This window comes from Dasypus novemcinctus, chromosome 28 (assembly GCF_030445035.2).
Source record: "Dasypus novemcinctus isolate mDasNov1 chromosome 28, mDasNov1.1.hap2, whole genome shotgun sequence".
Classification (NCBI taxonomy): domain Eukaryota; kingdom Metazoa; phylum Chordata; class Mammalia; order Cingulata; family Dasypodidae; genus Dasypus; species Dasypus novemcinctus.
In genome coordinates, this window is record NC_080700.1 from 44,702,362 (window position 1) to 44,722,144 (window position 19,783).

The following is a 19,783-nucleotide window of genomic DNA, read 5'->3' on the forward strand; positions in this document are numbered from 1 at the left end:
TATGGGGGGTGGTATGGACACATTTGATCATAAAAATAGCTCAATGAAGAGAGCAAAGATTTCATTCCACACACACTATTGTCCATACTGGAGGCAAACAGGCTTCAAACTCTCAGCTTACTGATTTCATTAAGAAACAAGCCTGGAAAGCAAATTTACTTGATATACTTACTGTGAGATCACTACTGGGAGACAGAATTCCCAAAAGAGTAGAAACCTTCCGACCAATTCCTGAAAGCACACCTTGCCCTTGAGGGAGAACATGATGATGAATCTTTCCTGAGCTTTCAGGTATCAACCGAGTGAGCTGGCTTCCTGATGAGGACAAAATAAAACTTCCTCCCTGTGAATTCACAAACATTGTGAGATCACTTCAGTTAAACATCTAACACTAAAATATTAAAGAGCATTAATAAAACGTTAGAGGAAATAACTCTTTAATACAGAGAAAAATCATCTGTACCTTAAAACAAATCTAAAAGAAAAATGGAAAGTTATTTTATTAAAATAATTTAATCTTTTCACTTAATATTAACTGCATAAAATACTTTTGTGGCAGGAAAAAAGGTCATAGTTTTTTTTTTAAACTACATATGCAGAGTTTTGTTTTTAAGATTTTTAAAATTTATTTCTTCCCCCTCCCCCCTGTTGTCTGTTTTCTGGTCCATTTGCTGTGTTCTTGTGTCGGCTTGTATTCTTGTCAGCAGCACCTGGAATCTGCATCTCGTTTTGTTGTGTCATCTTGCTGCACCAATGTGTGTGTGCAGCAACACTCCTGGACGGGCTGAGCTTTTTTCACACGGGGCAGCTCTCCTTGCTGGGCGCACTCCTTGCATGTGGGGCGTCCCAACACAGGGGACACCCCCACACTGCATGGCACAGCACTCCTTGCGCACAGCAGCACTGCACATAGCCAGCTCACCACCTGGACCAGGAGGCCCTGGGTACCGAACCCTGGACCTCTTATATGGTAGGAGGATGTGCTATCAGTTGAGCCACATCCGCTTCCCCATAGTTTTTTTTTTAAAGATTTTATTTATGTCTACCCCCCAACGTTGTCTGCTCTGTGTCCATTTGCTGCATGCTCCGGTGTCCACTTGCATTCTTGTCATACTGCACCAGGAAACTGTGTCGCTTTTTTGTCGCATCATCCCACTGTGCCAGCTCTCCGTGTGTGCGGTGCCACCCCTGGGCAGGCTGTGCTTTTCTCATGCAGGGCAGTTCTCCTTGCTGGATGCACTCCTTGCCCGTGGGGCACCCCCACACGGGGGACACCACTGTGTGGCATGGCACTCCTTGCCCATGGCAGCACTGCACGTGGGCCAGCTCACCACACAGGGCAGAAGGTCTCGGGCATAGAACCCTGGACCCTCCTCATGGCAGGTGGACACACCATCATTTGAGCCACAACTACTTCCTCCTATAGTTTTTTAATAATACTTTTTAGATTATAGGCTCATCATATTGCAGGTTAAACAAAATCAAGTATCAGATTTCATTTCTTTGGTAAATTTGAAGAGCATACATCTACAAACCACGCCTCACAGCATCTAGCTTTCAAACTAATTTCCTAGACGGTTTCTGAAGGAGACGAGCAGCGCTGGCCCCCCTGCTACTGACCTGCAGGGGCCTCTGTAGGGCTGCCTTACCCCTGGTCAACTCCTAGGTCCCTGCCTTCTTCTCTTCCTGGTCTCTTCTTGATCCCCACCTGGTCTGTATAGTCTGTTTATAAACCCCAAAGATTCAGTCACTCAAATCCCACTTTAAAGCTAAATCAGAGGTTTCCAAGAAATATAAAGGAATACCTGCACTGCTGTGAGAAAACTGTAAGTCTTGTCACCTCCTAAATCTATGAAAGTCTCCGCAAAGGTGTCTTCACGAGCAAGGCTTGGCCAATAGCGGACAGACCCTTCTCTGGTGGCCACCATCACAGCAACAGCCTGGAAACAGTCGTAACATCGAGAGCAGTCACCATAAAAGAATGATGCAAAAATTGGGAAGCTGAGGACACTGATAAAGAAACCAGGGCAATCTAACATATGAATAACAAGTCAGAAAAAAGAAGTTTTTCACTTTAAGTTTCATTTTTCAAATGATCATAGAGCAAAATTGATTTTTTTCTATTAGTGTACAGTGCTATGATTTTACACTCACATACAGATTTGTGTAACTACCATCACAATCAAGACACTTGAATTTATAAGGAATTGCAAACCAAGTGGCTGCATCATTTTGCGTTCCTGTCACCAGCGCCTAAGAGTTCCATTTGTTCCACAAGTGACAGCACTTGGCAGTGTATTTTTTCATTTTAAAAGCCTTTCTATGGGGAAGAATAGAAGAACTGGGAGATGACTGCTAAGGGGTTTCTTCTTTTTTGGAGTAATGAAAATGCTCTAATAGTGACTGTAGTTGGTAAAGGACAACTCTGTGATTATACCAAAAGCCAATGAATGTACATTTAGATGGACTGTATGGTCTGTATGTTCAACAAAAGTGCTTTAAAAAAGAAACCATTTTAAGCACGATTGTGTGCTGGGTCACCAAGATGTCGTTCCCCAAGTACAAGCCGTCACACCTGGCCTGATGACCCTGCCCACTATTCTCGACCCAAACAAATATGACTTATCTCCAGAAACCCAGCAGAGCCAAGCCAAGCAGCTCACCTTAAGACCCTGGCTTAAGCGGGAAAACCTGCTCACGTCCAGTGAGCCCAGCCTCTGAGGGCTCATTCAAGACCCTGCCATGATTTGTAGGACCCACATGAGACAGCAAAGGTCTACCTCGATTTCAGACTTACTCCCAATGTGCGGAGCTCTTTTGGGATTGGGCCCCTCTTCTGGTATTATGTTTTCAAAAGTGACAGAGATAGGAAAGAAAAACTCATCCAAGAAGGAAAATTGGACAAAACCTTTAACATCTAAGTATGGAAAAGATGACAATATGTATTCTTTTTTTTCCCTTTTTTTGTCACTATATGTATTCTTGCTTAAATAAATCTCATTCATTAAAAGAATCATTTTAATAGGTGTCCATGGGTATCTCTTTGTGTTTTAACTTGCATTTCCCTAATGACTGATATTGAACATTTCTTCATGTGCTTATCTGCCATCTATATAGCCTCTTTGATAAAGTATCTGCTCATGTCCTATGCCCAACTTTTAAAATGATTTGTTTTCCTATTGTTAAACTTTAAGAATTCTGTTATATTCTGGATACAAGCCCTTTGTTGGAGAAATGGTTTACAAACATTTTCTACTAGTTTGTAGCTTATCTCTTCATTGTTTAGTGTCTCTGACAGAACAGTTTCAAATTTGGCTCAAGTCCAATTTTTTTATTTTATTTTATGGATTACTGTTTTGGTATCGTTTCCAAGAACTCTTTCCCTAATCCCAAGTCATGAAGATTTTGTTTCACATTTTACATTTAGATCTATGATTCATTTTGAGTATATCTTTGTAATAGGGTGTGAGGTTTAGGACAAAATTCATTTTTTGCATAAAGATGCCTAGTTGTTCCATGGCTGTTTGTGCACCCTGACCAGAGATCAAATGGCCATGCTGATGGGGTCTGTATCTGCAGCCTCTATTCTGCTCCATCAGTCTATGTGTCCTTTTCTCTGCCAATACCACAGGGTCTTGATTTCTGCAGCTTTAGAATTGGGTCTTAGAGCCAGTCACAGGGTTCCCACATCTTTAACTTTAGCACTCTGTTATTTCGTTTCAATAAACATTTAATTCACCTACCTGAATAGAGTATGCTTCACCTGAGGTAGCAGAGTAAGAGAGAGCTACCAAATCAGAGCTCCAGTGGAAATCACTAGGTGGCAGCTGAAGTTCTTTGCAAACAGATAACTGTGGAATAAACCCAAAGAGAAGATCGTTCTCATCAAATCCAAGTTTTTGGATATATTTATCTGACTTTTCTGTGTCATATCTCTATTTTAGGTTTGTACCTATTGCTGGATACACCATTCTACAGTTTTTCTTTCTTGTCTCTCACATCTTTTGATCATGCTTTCATCATGGCTTTCAATAAATTTAAAATAAAGTATCTTAAGAGATACAGAAATAGGAAAACTTAAGAACTAACCTGATCTTGGATATCCGCTAATTCAATCTCTTCCTGGGCTAAAGAAGTCTTCTGCTTAAGAGAAGTACTTAGTCTTCCTCTCAAACTTTCCCAGTCTAGTCTTGATTTATTTATGTGACATTAAAAGTAGTATGACTACAGATTAACTGTACAAGTCACCTAGAGAGTATTTCTTAGACACTCAACTGAGGATCAGGGTCCCCATTTAATTCAGCAGACCCCCAGGATTTCCCCCTCACCTACGGACACTATTTCAAGGCAGTCATAGCACAAAGGCAACAAACTTGAGGGTGTGGGTAAGCAGGAGCCCCCGGTTCTAATGGAACAATGGCCTAGTGACAAGTGATGCCAAGAGAATATTTCTATGCTATTAAGAGGCAGCAAAAAAGAATCTAAGGACATGTTACTTGAGGTACAAATAACTCCTCTCCTGGAAACTGACAACTGGATATTAAAGTAGCAATTGTTATCATTTTTCCAATTTTGCTAAACATTCAACAGATTCAGCAATCCTATCTTCTTAGAAATAAGCAAACTCACAGTTCATTTTCTTGGATAGCATTCAGTCTACTTCATCAGGCACACCTATCAGCAAGACCTTCACTACAAGTTCCAAAGTCTCTAATTTTAACTGTAAATAACATGAATCTTGCTTAAAAATTATTAAAGGTGAAAGTGCCCAATACTTAAATGTGTATGCATGTGCAGTATTTCATACCACTATGAAAATGCAAATCCATAATACCTACATAGATTCAGAGTACTGTCCTCCATCAAGTATAAAAACTTAGGATTAAAATTAAGAACAAACTGATATTCCTCTCCTTTATCTCCTTCTATCTCTCTCAAGAGCCATTACCTTAGTAATTGGTGATAGACCAAATTTCCAAATAATGAGTTTCTCTTTGCAGGCCAGACAAGCCCATCCACTTTCTTCTATGTAAACAGTCAGCTGATCATCAACTAAAGAAAAAAAATGAGGTGGGCAATTAATCTCAAAGTATGAATATGAAAAAATTTTAAATTTCCTGGTGAGCAAATATAGCACAAGTGGTTGAGTGCCTGCTTCCCATGTATGAAGGCCCAAGTTTGATTTCCGTATCTCCCAAAAACAAACCAAACAAACAATAAAACAACTCTCACTGGGGAGTGGATGTGGCTCAGTGGTTGAGCGCCTGCTTCCCACATACAAGGTCCTGGGTTCAATCCCCGGTACCGCCTTTAAAAAAAAAATTCCTTACACCAAATTCTTTATGGCCACATGCTTCACCAAGAAAAATTACCATATACACAAAAAAGATCAATTCACAACAGAAACACTCTTAACTAATTCAAGAATTATCAACACCCAAAACAAGAGGGCCACTTAATTTTAATAACTACTTTTAGTAATAGGGCTAAAGGCAAAAGTATGTTTTGGGCCCAGGTTTACTATTACTTAATTTTTGTTACAGATATCTTACTTTTTATAATATTTAGTAACATCCAAGATTTTATTTTGACAAAGCAACATAAATAGACTCTTTCAGGAGCTACAAAAAAACATTTCTAAGAAAAGTCATGTTCCTTCTACAAAACAGTATGAATTTCAAATAAGAGCTCTTTAAAATACAATAAACTACTTTACTATATAGACTACTATATAGACATAAAGCATTACATTCTCTATTAAGTGACAAAACCACACTGGCATATCATTCTATCTTAAGCATTAATGATAAACCTCTGTAAACTTGTTAACAGCCCTAGAAAGTTATTTTGCCATTTGCTCTTTGCTTAATGGCAGGGTGACAAGGCAAAATAAAAGGCATTTATTTAGAATGGCTACTATTTAAAAAAAACGGAGAATAACATACCCGAGAGGATACAGGGAAATAGGAACCCTCACTCTTTTCTGGTGGCAGTGTAAAATGGTGCAGCCACTGTATAAGACAGTTGGCAGCTCTTCAGAAAGTTAAATATAGAATTGCCATATGACCTAGACCTGGCAATTCCACTACAAGGTATATACTCAATAGAACTGAAAGCAGGGACTTGAACAAATATTTGCACACTGATGTTCACAGTTGCAATATTCACAATTGGCAGAAGATGGAAGCAACCCAAGTGTCCATCAACTGATGAATGGATAAAGGAAATGTGGTATATTATCTACAATGGAATATTATTCAGCCAAAAAGGAAGAAAGTTCTAATACATGTGGCAAAACAGATTAACTTTGAGGGAATCATAATGAGTAAAATAAGCCAGAAACAAAAGAACAAATATTGTATGATTTTACTGATTTGAAACAATCAGAATAAGCAAACTCAGAGAATCAGAATCTAAAATATAGGGATAGGTGGGAACAGGAAATGAGAAGTTAAGGCTTAAAATGTTCAGGGGTCCTATTCGGAATGACAGGAATGTTTTGGGAATGAATGGTGGATTTGGTAGCACAACACTGTAAATGCAATTAACAAAGAGCATTGAAATATGTATCTGAATATGATTCAAAGAGGAAGTGCTAGATTGCACATAAAGTAACAGAATAAAAAAAAAATTTTAATCTATGGAACTACACTACACAGTCCTAAGTTAAACTATGGACTTTAATTAACAGCACAACTATAAAAATGTGCTAGCATCAATTATAACAAACGTTCCACACCAATGCAAGGTGTTGGTGGCAGGGTGGTGTAGGGGAATCCTGTATTTTGTGCATGATAGTTCTATAAACCCACAATTTCTCTAATAAGAGGGGAAGCATTGGCAATGTACCAGTCAAAAATCATGCCTGATCTACGTATGGGCTTTTGTTGAAATGTACTATCTGCTCAATAACACTTTTCCTGACAGCGCTACGGTAGTTCGAATCCTCTGCCAGTGCACCCTCGAAGGCCCTGACCTAGTAAGAGTACATGGCAGGCTTCCATCAGGGGAAAAGTTCTTCAAGTTGACACAGCTCTTCAGTCTGATTTCTAGGGACTCTCTCCTCTAAGTTTCTAGAATTGAATTCTCAATTACAGTAAAAAGCCAGATTGGCTGTTTCTCCCAATTCAGGTATATCTCTTAGCATACGAGAGAAAACACAAATTTTGTGTCCATGACAAACTTAGGCTTTGTCTTTTAAAAAACCATCCTCCTTGAAATATTTAAAAACTTTAGCTAACATATATAAACATAAACCTTCCCATTTTAAACTACTTCCAAGCGTACATTTCAGTGGTTTAAATTACATTCACGATGCTGCGCTACCGTCACCACCATCCATTACCAAAACTTTTCCATCACCCCAAACAGGAACTCTGCACCCATCAAGCAATAACTCCTCATTCCCCTCCCCACCTGTAGAGACTTTCTGTCTCTGAATTTGCAAATTCTGGTTACTTCATATAAATGAAATCATATAACATCTGCCCTTTGCCTGCCGTATTTCACTCAGCATGTCTTTAAGGTTCATCCATGTTTCAAAACTGTGTTCCTTTTTACAGGAATACATACGGCACATTTTGTTTATACATTCACCTGGTGATGGGCACTTGGCTTGCTTCCACCTTTGGCGACTGTGAATAATGCATCATAAACACTGCTGTATAAATTTCTGTCTGAGCCCCTGAATTCAATTCTTGTGGGTGTATATCTAGAAGTGGAAGTTAAACTTTGTGAGGAATTGCCTTACTGTTTTCCAGAGGCTGGCTGATTTTATATTCCCACAATAATGTTGGAGGGTTTCTATTTCCTTGCATCCTCACTTGCTATTTTCTTAATATTAGCCTTTCTAGAGGGTGTAAAGTGCTTTCTCAGGGTGATTTTGACTTGCATTGCCCTAAAGGCTAAACTTCATTTTGAATTACTAACAGAGGTAAATGGAAAGATGATGCTTACCTTCAGCCAATGTTAGGGCTTCCATAACTTTAACAGGGAGAGAAGATCCAAAAGTTTTCACATCATAGTTCATAGTTTCAGTTACGGAGTGATATAGGAACATTCGTGTCGGTGTTCCTCTAGAAAAGAAAAGAGACCATATTACTTCAGTCATAATTTAAATTTTCCACTCTCATAATTCATGTTTATAATTTCATAATAAAGACAAGATCTTTAATAAAAAGAAAAAAAGAAAATGCATGAGTGGGAAGAATACTATTAACTCATGTATACTTGTATGATTAAATATATCATTCACTAAAAAAAAAAACACAACATAGGAAAACCTAGCTTTTGACCTTTATGCTCTAGGAATTAGATGCATGCCTCTAGTCACAACATTTTATATAACTGATTCCTGAGTTAGAAAATAAGAAGATTGGATAAGTGTTTTTCAAATTGCAGGCCATTTTAAGGGTCTCAATCAACATTTCTGAAAAGCAAAACAGAATATAAAATACCAGAATTTATCACACTTTATGGTTAAAAAAAAAAAATTACAAACATTGAGTTAGGTCATCCTTAAGCTCTAAACCAACTCTAGAATTCTAAGAATCTACCAGGTCTGTACAATCAAGCAAGAAATTAAATAGGATCATGAGCCTCTGCTCTAACCTTGTCTTCAAAAGCAGATATATAAGTAAAAATACTTCATTCTCACTCTCTTCTTCACATTCAAAATGATAATGTAAAGCCACCATTATATGTTACCCTATCTCTTTATCATGAGGACTTAATGAAGCGATAGATGCACACACAGAGTGGCCAAGAGCTTTGTTTCCTTACAGAAGTCATTATAACAAGGTTTTCCTTTAAATGATCTCCAGAAGGTAGGACTAGATTAAAAAACAAAACAAAACCAGGGCTTTTATTCTCTTACTTTTCTTGGAAGGAACATAAAACCCTGACAAGATCAGCACTTTCAAGGGCACTCTTCAAAATGCAAAAGTCAAGGATACAGTGCATCCTTTCAATATCATTTCTCCTTTAAAGTATTGCAAAACTGTATACATAAATTTTAAGTATAAATTCAAGACCCAATATTACCGTTTTTCCTGCAAGGGAAAATTAATTTTTGATGGAGAGATTCAGACAGAAACAAATGAGGAAACTACTACCTTCTCCTAAAGTTCGAGGTTGGTTATGAACATATGTTTGATGGGACATGCTTTCACCAGTGATGTGGCCTGCTGCTCCACAATTTGGTTACAAACTATTACTCTGATACAGCTGTGAAGGGCCTTTCGTAATATTAAACTACAAAGGGAAATTGTGTAGCTTTAACTACCAATCAGCAGACATTAATGACTACTATGTTGGGCATTATATAATGACTTTCTAGGGTTGGAGGCCCTCCTTATCACCATCACTTTACACCTGCATTACAGCGTTTGAGTCCTTTGGTCTTAGGGAAACAGACCGCAGGTCGGGTAGCATTCGCGCCATTTCACAGGTGAGGAGAATCACGAGTGATTTACTCCACATCGCAGGAGTGGTAGGCGGGTGGAAGGAGACACTGATTCAAATCCAATTTGTTCTACACCTCAGCAGCAAGATAATTACAAGAAAAGTGCAAAGCGAAGGCTGACAATCAAGGTGACTGTGAAACAGCGCGCAAGGGTGGCGGGTGTCTGTTTGCCCCATACCTTGGCATCCCCCACCCTCCACGTTTCCAGAGGCTTCAGGAAACTCCCCACTAGGCCACCAAGGCCAGAGTCTGCCGGTCGCTGGACCCAACTAGGGAAGACTCACTCACCTCGAGCTCTGGGAGCTTCGCCGGCCGACCGGTGAGAAGACCACGGGAGAGCTCACTGCAGACCCCAGGGACAGACCCTTCCTGCTGGCCGCCCGGGGCGTGGAGGCCGGCCCGATTCCGCCGAGTGGGCCTCTTCGGGAACCCGTACCAGGGGTCCGCGGGGAGGGGACGCCCGGGAACATGACGCCAGGGAGCGACCGCGGGGAGCGCGCCGACTCAGGGCGGCGAAGTAGATTCTGAGCTCGCGCGCCGAGCGGGACCCAGAGGGCGCGCGGTGATGACGTAAACCAGCGCCGCGCCTCGCCGGAGTGGGCGGAGCTCAGCCTCCGGAAGCCAGGTAGGTTAGACGGCCCTCGGGCTTCTGATGATGACGTACGCCCAGCGCCGAGGCCCCCGGGCGTGGGCGGAGCTGCGGCCTCCGGAAGCCAGGCTGGCCAACAGCTCCCGGCCCTCTGGTGATGACGTACGTCCAGCGCCGAGCCCCCGGGCGTGGGCGGGGCTGCGGCCTTGGCCTGTGGCGGGCCTGGCAGCTTCAGGGCTTCTGGTGATGACGTACGCCCAACGCTAAGCTGCGGCTTCCGGGGGCCAGGCGGCTCCGGGGTCTCTGGTACGGGATGTCTTCCCGGCCTTCCAGTGACGCGAAGCCGGAAAATCAGGCGGCCTTGGCGACTCCTACAGGGGAGGCTGGCTTTCCAGCAGCTACAACGCAAAGCTTCTACGCACTTGGTCTCCCTTGAGCCGGAGAAATGGTGGTTGGGGGGAAGGGGACCGCAATGCTAACACTGGTTTCACACTATTATGTTTGTTCTCTCCTGTTTTGTCATTGCCCCTTGTTGGAGAAACTGGGTGCTCCAGTTTCTGGAGACTGATATGACCACAGGCAAGAAAGAATTTATTGGGAAGCTCTCCCAACGGAGGGGGTCTGAAGAACAGACCAGCCCACTCATGGAAGGCGGAGATGTGAATTTATACAGTACATCAAAAGGCGAGGAAGTGTTAGTTCATGGGGAGGGGGTTAGGGTCCAGAGTACAGCCTTGGGTCAATAAAGGGCTGTAAAGTGATTTCTTGTTGTGTATGGCTTGGGGGTGATGGGTTAGGAAGCTAGGAAGTAGGGTTTTCTCGAAATGCAGGAGGGTTTGATGCCCTGGAAGGGATGAGGGTCCTTATCTGCTTCATTCCCACAGTGATATAGCTCATTCTCGCTGTCTTCCACACGTAGGCACCTTGATCAGTCAATTGGAAAGGAGCCACAGTCTTTTTTTTTTTAATTCATTTTTTAAAAATATTACTTTAAAAAAAAATGAGGTCCCCATTCACTCCCACTGCCTCCACTCCACCACTCCCCCCATCATCATGACACATCCACTGCATTTGGTGAGGACATCCCTGAGCACCGCTGCACCTTATGGTCAATGGTCCGCATCATAGCCCACACTCTCTGACGTTCCATCCAGTGGGCCATGGGAGGATCTACAATGTCCGGTAATTGTCACTGCAGCACCACCCAGGACAACTCCAAGTCCTGAAGATACCTCCACATCTCATCTCTTCCTGCCATTCCCCACACCCAGCAGCCACCATGGGTGGCTTTTTCCACCCAATGCCACATTTTCTCCATTACTAACCACAATAGTTAATGTATAGAATATCAGTAAGTCCACTCTAATCCTTACTGTATTCCTCCTTCCCGTGGACCTTGGATTGGTTGTGTCCACTCCACATCTATATCAAGAGGGGGCTTAGATTCCACATGGGTGCTGGATGCAATCCTCCTGCTTTCAGTTGTAGGCACTCTTGGAGCCACAGTCTTATGACCTGGTAATCACTGCAAACCTCTAACACCTTCAATCTGGGCAATATCTTCCACTGTAATGACACCACAAATCAATATTTCTAACCCAGAACTTGCTCAAAAAACCAAGATCTCTGTAGCTCCCTAGTGGACATTTTTACCTGGGTGTCCGTACCATCTACTGGACAAAACTGAATTCACATTTTCCTTTAGGATCCTGCTATCATGTATGTCCCAACTTGGTAAAATTGGCCATTTGCCAAGGGCTTTTTTCTAGAGTCATCCATCACACATCCCCACCACAGTATCCTGGTACTGTAGCTCCTGAGCATCCCCAGTACATCCCACACATCTGCACTGCCTCTGCCCTGGTTTGAGTACTTATCTTTTCCATGGATCATAGCAATAACTTATTTTTTGCATTTTCTTGTCTGTGTCAACTTTCTCCACTCCATCCTCTACATTGCCATGTTAATGAATTAAGGTATCTTAGTTTGCCAGAGCTGCTATGACAAAAACCACAGTGGATTGGCTTAAACAATAGGAATTTATTGTCTCTGGTTTTAAAGTTCAGAAGTCCAAAATCAAGATATGCACAGCCATGCTTTCTCCCAGAGACTACTGCATTCTGGTACTGGCTTGCTACAATCCTTGGGGTGCCTTAGCTTACATTTCTGCTTTGGTCACATGGCAATCTCCTTCATTTTTTGGCATCTTCTGATTTTTTGGCTTTTTCTGACTGATGGATACAAATTTCCTTTGCTTATACAGATTTTACTCTGATTCAGTTTGGCCTCATCTAAATAGGAATGTTAAAGATCCTATTCACAAATGAGTCCACATCTTAACTAATAAGATCTTCAAATGTCTATTTAGCAGAGCAGGTGTAGCTCAGTAGTTGAGTGCCTGCTTCACATGTATGGGGTCCTGGGTTCAATCTCTGGTGCCTCCTGAAAAAAAAAAAAAAAAGTCCTGTTTACAAATTGGTTTCTACCCAGAGGAAGACAGATTAAGACTTGAGCTTTTGAACATGACTTTTGTGGGGTACGATTCCATTCCCAACATTAGGTAAAATTTATTTTGCTCTTGGGCATGTAAATGTTTCAGTAGCTGATCATTGCCCACAGGTAATTTGGTAAGTTCCTTCGTGATGTCCTTTGTGATTTAACTCTGGCTTGCTCATATGTTCCACTTCCACCACTTTCAACTTGCAGTGCACATTCCAACAAGGAAAAAAACTACAGGGAGTGGATGAGGCTCAAGCAGTTAAGTGCCTGCTTCCCACATATAAGGTCCAGGGTTCAATCCCTGGCCCTGGTATTAAAAAAAAACAACACACAAAGAAAACCTACAGAGTTCCCATATTATCCCTCCAGTGTATTTGCACATGTTTCTTTCACCTGGAGTGCCCCATCTACCTTCCTTATCCCTGTTGGCCAAGGAAGCTTCTAATTCATGTTACGATTGCTGATTTCTTCTAGGTTCTTGGCTATGTTACAGAAAAGAATTTAAAAACATGCCAATTTAGTTAGGCTGGTAGTTTATTAAGGAAATGAGAGAAGAGAATAGAAATGGGAGAAAATAACAGATTCCAGATTCCCAGGTATACTTGCTGGCTGGTCCAGGCAGAAAAGGGAAAAGAGGTGATTAAGTCTCTGAGCTTGCTTTCAAAACCATTAATTATTCCTCCCCTTGCTAACATTTGAGGGAGGGGTCCCAGTTGTCTCCTGCTTAGATTGATTACCCCACCTGTCATTTGGGGGGGAGGGGTGATGCTAAGGCCCCGTGAGAATATCCAGGGCTTTTCCTTGATCCCGGATGAAATCTTGTTCTAAATAGAGGGTTCTCATGGGGTTCTTCTAGCAGCTTTCTGGTGGGGATTTTCCTGGGGTGGGGTTTCCAGGTGGAATTCCGTGGCCACGTGTTTCACAGTCATGGTTTTCTGCCAGGTCTCAGATTCCTCTTCTCTTTTCCCTAAACGAGCCTTCCTCAACACCTCTGAAGTCTTCCACAGAGAAGGTGTCCCTTTATCCTGTGACCCTTCTGTTCCTGTACATAGATTATTTATAATATTTTTATCTTGCAGAGTAGTTTAATGTTTACACATCTGTCAAGCAGTTCTTTTTGTCTTTTTTTACTTTATTTTTAAAGAAGTTTTAGATTACAGAAAAATTACATTGAAAATATAGGGGATTCCCATCTGTCCCATTCCCTGCTAAGACCAGTTCAGCAATAGGTCTGCATGAAGGGAAGGCAATGTAGAACTGAAGAAATAAAAGGACAGAAAGAAAGACACAAGAGAAGAAGCAAAGATCAAATCCGGGGTCTTCACAGCTTTTGAAACTGAGAGCCTCAACCCTAGTTTCCCCATCGTATTTATTTGAAAGCTAATGAACAGCTGTTTGCTACAGAAAGCAACTTGTAACATCTACAATAGCAGGAAGCAACCTGCAACATCTTCTACAATAGCAACTGCAACATTTACAATAATAGGAAGCAGCTGGGACATCTACAATAAGGTAACATTTACAAGAACAGGAAGCAATTGCAACATCATCTACAATAACAGGAAAAAACATAGGTAAACCGGTTTCCCACAACATATCCCCCTTTTTGTTTTTATAAAGCAACGAAGGCAGATTAGGTGGTTTCTTACTGCCTCATACCCCAAAAGGCTTGTTGCATGCTTATCGTTTAAGTAACAATGTCAAACCAGACAACAGCACTTTATACATAATCCATAAATACAGCAGATTATACAAACTTCCAACAGATGATTTCTCTCTCATGGGCTTTCTCTCTTATTTCTTACCAGCAAGGTTATATAGGCCAGTACTTGATCAAAAATGACCTCATTTCCCCCAATTTGTATAGTTTGAGGCATAGGCAAGGACATTATTGTACTTCCCCATTTGGGGCTGTGGGGCAGCTGGAAGTTTATCACATTACTTCAGTGCCTTCATTGGTCCTGCTCTTAGCATCTTCACTGGACCTGAGACCACAACTCAGTGTTGAATTAGCTTAGTCCATCCTTGTGAGGACTCATTCTCCAGGCAGAAAACATTAGCTGGCTTGTTATGAGTCCTGCTGAAGTGTCTGTAGCAGTGAAAGTACATCCTGCCTTTCCTAAGATCAGGAGGGGACCGATGTCACAGTCATTGAAGTGAGCATGAAGGACGCTCATGGATGATGTCCACAAGCTGCTGATGAACAAGAGGCAGCTGGAACCACTGGGCTAGGCACCACAAGGTCTGGTACTCACAATGTTCGCCTTGTCAGCAGAGCCACTCTGCTTCTTCTCAGGTGTCAGGTGTATGGCTCTGGATCTTCATAAGGCATCTGCCTCAACAGTCCTGAGAAGGATGTTAAAGGAGTGGGCAGGGACATGACAGTTACCTGTCACTGCTGGCAGGTGTTCCAGATGTTCTTCCACAGATCTCTCCCCCATAGAGGGTGATTCATAACAGTCCATTATTTTTGTCTTGCTTTTAGCATTTGCAATCCACCTCTGGATAGGGATGGCAGTCTTCAGAATGAGCAGACACTATTGGGTTAAGCTTTTCACTCTTAGCAGGGCTTCCTATGCTGCACACAATTGCTTTTTTATATTGGACTTATTGTCTTTTCCCACAATTGTGACTATAGCCCAAGGGGTACTCAGAATGTTGCCTTTGCCACAAACCACACCCAAAGCCAATATTAGTGCTGGCCATATCCAATTCACGGGCTAAGTCAATATCCACCTTCTCTCCCCCCCCCCCCCCTTTTTTTTTTTTCCCCACAGCCTGCTGGAGAGCCTCCTCCTCCCAGGAAGGACCTTTCCTAATTAACATATCTCAGTGAGGGACAAAATATTTTTAGTATTCCCACAATATTGCTAATTCTATTAACATGAGAAAATATTGTACTACATCAATTACAGCAGAAAGTATAGTTTTGTCTTACCCAACCAAACAACATCTAAGAATTTGATAGAGTAGCAGGGACCTTACAGCTTGTCCCAATTGTTTGCCTATTCCAGGCCCTTAAGATACTGTTGTCTCTGATGTTTCTGGTAGGGTCACTGCCACAGGTTTCTTCTATGCAGCCAGATTCATTGCCATCAGGCCAGGGCAGAAAGCCTTGAAGGACTGCAAAAGTCCATTGCTGACCTTTTCACACAGTTTTTGCGTGTTTTGTAGTCATTCAGGATTATTTTACTTTTATAAAAAACATCTCACCAAATGCTACCACAATACTTTTACAACTTACTATATGCATTTTATTATGCAAGACTTACAACTATAGAGATCTCACATTTTAAACTTAGGTAACTGTATAAGCGCTTATTAGTAGTAGTAGTAGTACTTTGTTTTATTATTTTTTTTAAATAGAGCTCTTTTAGAAAATTTTATTTATCAAATTATATCACCATCTGGAGGTATCAAAATATACACTGACAATGAGCAATCACAAAGCCATTACAACACACGCTGAAACAATTACCACACACACGCTGACACTGAACAAACACAAAAGCAGTCCTTTCTTCCTTTCGTTTAATACTTAAGGTAAAGCCATTCTAGCCTATAAACCTTTTTGTGCCCTTAAACACTTTTTGTAAGAATACTAGCAAAGCATATATATCAGGCAAGGACTCAATCCTGATACAGGATGTAACTGAGCTCTTGGTCAGCTGTTGTTCGGCTTCTTGACTTTAGATTTTTAACTCACCCCTAGGTGGGGTGAAGCTGCTCTAACCTTCAGCATGGGACCCAGCCGTGCAGTTTTCAGGGTGTGTCTCTCCATCTGCATGACCGGAGGTTCTGGGTTCCACATGAACTTTCATCATCTCTTGGCGTTCTTTGTTCTTCGTATGGCTTTATCTGATGAGCAGGTGCCCACACAGCACCTTCTCTGTCTCCTGGAGAAAGACAAACAAACCCTCTTCCCCAAGTTAACAGCTTCCCTGTCGACCATTATTGGTCAGTGGATCATTCCACCAAATTAAAGGTTTTTCAGACAGAGTTTGGGTTTGAGTTTTAGAATTAGTTTGGAAAGGCCTTTCAGCTACTGTCCCTTCCAGGGTTGTTCACAGTTAAGAAAATTAAGAGTGGATAATGCTTTGTGAAACTGCACCTGCGGTGCCTCCCTGTCTTCCCCTTTTTGTTTTTGTAACATGAGTTTAAGGGTTTGATTTGCTCGCTCGACAATAGCCTGCCCCTGGGGGTTATAAGGAAGTCCTGTAGTATGAGAAATACTCCAAGTATCTAGAAACTTTTTAAGGGAGACACTGGTAAGTGGGAGCATTACCTGTTTTTAGAGACCGGGGGAATCCCATTACAGCAAAGCAAGCTAACAAATGCTGTCTTACATGTCAGGCAGTTTCTCCCATCTGAGCTGTAGCCCAAATGAGTCCTGAACAAGTATCTACAGAGACATGAATATAACTGTTAGAGGTTTGCAATAATTAACAAGCTGTACCTCAGTTTCCCCTGATTTGCATTGGGGAAAAGGTAAACCCCCTCCGGGTTGTCTGAGAGCACTGCACTTTCCCACAGATTAAACAAAGGAACCCTGCAGAGACAGGAGTAAATGGAGATAGAGCTCTTCACCATCTGCATATCAGAGGGAGATGGAAATCTTTACTACCTCTACCTGCAAATCAGAGGGAAAGCGAAACCTTCATATTTACATATCGGAGGAAATAAAGAAACCCTTTAAAGCCCTACAGGTCAAAAGAAACATTTGCTCCGGCAGCGCTCCAAGAGACCATAAACCCCTAATCATTATCAGGAAAATTTTCTCACCTCTAAAGCTTCCTATTGGTCCCTGCACCTCACTCGGACCCTCAACCCCCTCTCACTGTCATTCCCCCACCTAAGAATGTACTGTATAAATTCAAAGTCCCCCTTTCCAGGAGTGGGCTCAAGTCTCTCTTCAGACCCCCACCATGCGGCGGGGTTGCTGAAGCCTGTTCTTCAAACCCCTCCATTGGGAGAGCTTCTCAATAAATTCTTTGCTTATGGCCCAACAGTCTCCGTGTCCCAGTACGAGCCGTATTTTCTCCAACAATAACATAATTTTCCAAAGGAGGAGATAGGAGTTACATCCGTTTGCCACAGAGAGGTAACAGTTAAACCACGGGGATTTACTCCAGGTTCCAATTGTCTTGGATTATTAAGGATTTGACAAGATGAACAAGTTTGAACAATGTCCCTAGCTTGTGTCCGTGTTAAAGGAAAACCAGCCTTGAGGCCGGCTGCATTTATATGGGCTAGGTTGTAAAATTGAGTAGCTTCCTATAAAACCAGAGTGACTAATTTATCAATGGCATTATTGCCTTGTACTAATGGTCCAGGTAAATTTGAATGAGATCGAATATGAGTGATGAAAAATGGACTTTTTTTTATTTCTAATTATTTGTTGAAGTTTGTGAAAAAGCTTATAAAGAAACTGATTTATGTTAGGTTTCATAAGAGCTGTTGCAATCAATTGAGTAACCTGGACAACATACGCTGAGTCTGAAGGGATATTTATTGACTCTGGTATGTCTTGCAAAGCAGTAAGTACTGCTATTAATTCAGCTTGCTGAGCTGAAAATCCAGGAGCAGGAATTTTCTTAGTTTTATGCCCAGTATATGCAGCTGCGCCATTTCCAGGCCCGTCAGTAAAAATTGTGGGGCATCAAGTGTTGGCTGAAACTTAGTTATGCTAGGTAAAAGTCACTGAGTGCACGTAATGAATTCTAATATAGGATTCTTAGGGTGGTGATTATCTATTTGTCCAACATAATCAGCAAGGGCTATTTGCCATTGTAAGTGATTTTGCAGGCAAGCCTCCCCTTCCTTGCACAAAAATTGAAGAAAGCTTGAGAAGGGTCCTGCCCGTGAAGGGCACGAGTGCGCTCATGGCCTTTGAGTGTAATTTGGGCCATAAAATCCACATAAGGAGATAAAGTTTTAACAACACTGTTAGGTAAAAATACCCATTCCACAATATGATCTTGTTGCATAAGGATTCCCGTGGGGGAGCGTGGGGAAGACAAAATAATCAACTGCAGTGGCCGTTCTGGATCAATGCGCTCGACTTGGGCACTTTGAATTTTTTCCTCTATGCGTTTTAATTCTAGTTCTGCCTCTCTTGTTAGAACCCGGGGACTGTTTAATTGAGGATCTCCTCATAATAGTGAAAAGAGATTAGACAGTTGACATGTGGAAATGTCCACTTTGGGCCTCAGCCAATTTATATCTCCTAATAATTTCTGCAGATCATTCAAAGTTTTAATAGAATCTCTATGCATCTGAACCTTCTGAGGCTTAATTGTAATTTTATCAACAATAGTCCCAAGATAAGAAACAGGGGTAACCTTTTGAATTTTCTCAGGGGCAAGTTTTAATCCTGCTACAGTTAAGCTCTTCTCTGAGGCCTGATATGCTAAAACTAGAGTCTGGGAAGAGGGAGCAGCACACAATATACCATCCATGTAATGTATAATATAACAAGAAGGGAAAGCTAATCTGACTGGATTTAAGGCTTTAGCCACAAATTTTTGACATATGGTGGGGCTATTAGGCATTCCTTGAGGAAGATACTTCCACTTAAACCATTTCATGGGTTCTTTGTTATTGAAAGAAGGCACTGAGAATGCAAATTTCTCGCAGTCTTGGGGAGCCAAAGGTATTGTAAAGAAACAATTTAAAGGATTTAAACAATCCTTTAAATCAATAACAGCAAGTGGCCAGCTAGGAGGGATCATAGCTGGTGTGGGCAAACCTGGCCGCAGGGACCTGTAGGTTGAATGACTGCGTTTACTGCTCAGAGGTCTGTTAAAAGCCTCCACTTGCCTGATTTTTTTCTTAATAGGAAACACCGAAGAGTTCCAAGCACTAAAACATTCTTCAATATGCCCCTTATCTAACTGTTCCTTAACTAATTTATGAAGTGCCTCCAATTTTTCTAGGGTGAATGGCCCCTGTTCCACCCAAACCGGAGAGGTTGTCGTCCATTTAAGAGGAGTGGGTTGGGGTGGTTCAAGGGGGTTAGAGTGGGCAGTGGCCGTTGTGGAAAAGGCGAACATCCTAATCCTTCACGATTACCAAGAGCTGTGGGATCTACTGGTTTAACAGTTCCCTGGTGGTGATGTGGCTATGGGTGGGAGGCTCTTTGTCTCTTTGGAGATAACCTTAACCTAAGCTGTCTGTCCTGACTTGTGGGTGTGGGGTGGTGAGAGGCTGCAGTCCTGCCCTCGGTGACCATG

At 41.8% G+C, this 19,783-nt stretch overlaps 1 protein-coding gene across 1 annotated transcript in view; it reads right to left on the bottom strand.

Moving 5' to 3' along the window:
• Positions 1–10,199, bottom strand: part of NUP133 (nucleoporin 133) — a 56,234-nt gene extending 46,035 nt beyond the window's left edge. Inside the window, exons 1-6 of the mRNA XM_004453370.4 lie at positions 9,752–10,199; positions 7,957–8,075; positions 4,949–5,052; positions 3,744–3,851; positions 1,806–1,940; positions 173–343 (exon numbers count right to left, since the gene is read on the bottom strand). Coding sequence (XP_004453427.2) covers positions 173–343; positions 1,806–1,940; positions 3,744–3,851; positions 4,949–5,052; positions 7,957–8,075; positions 9,752–9,933 — 819 coding nt within the window. The 5' untranslated portion in view covers positions 9,934–10,199. The remainder of the gene's footprint in view (positions 1–172; positions 344–1,805; positions 1,941–3,743; positions 3,852–4,948; positions 5,053–7,956; positions 8,076–9,751) is intronic.
• Positions 10,200–19,783: the final 9,584 nt, after the last annotated feature.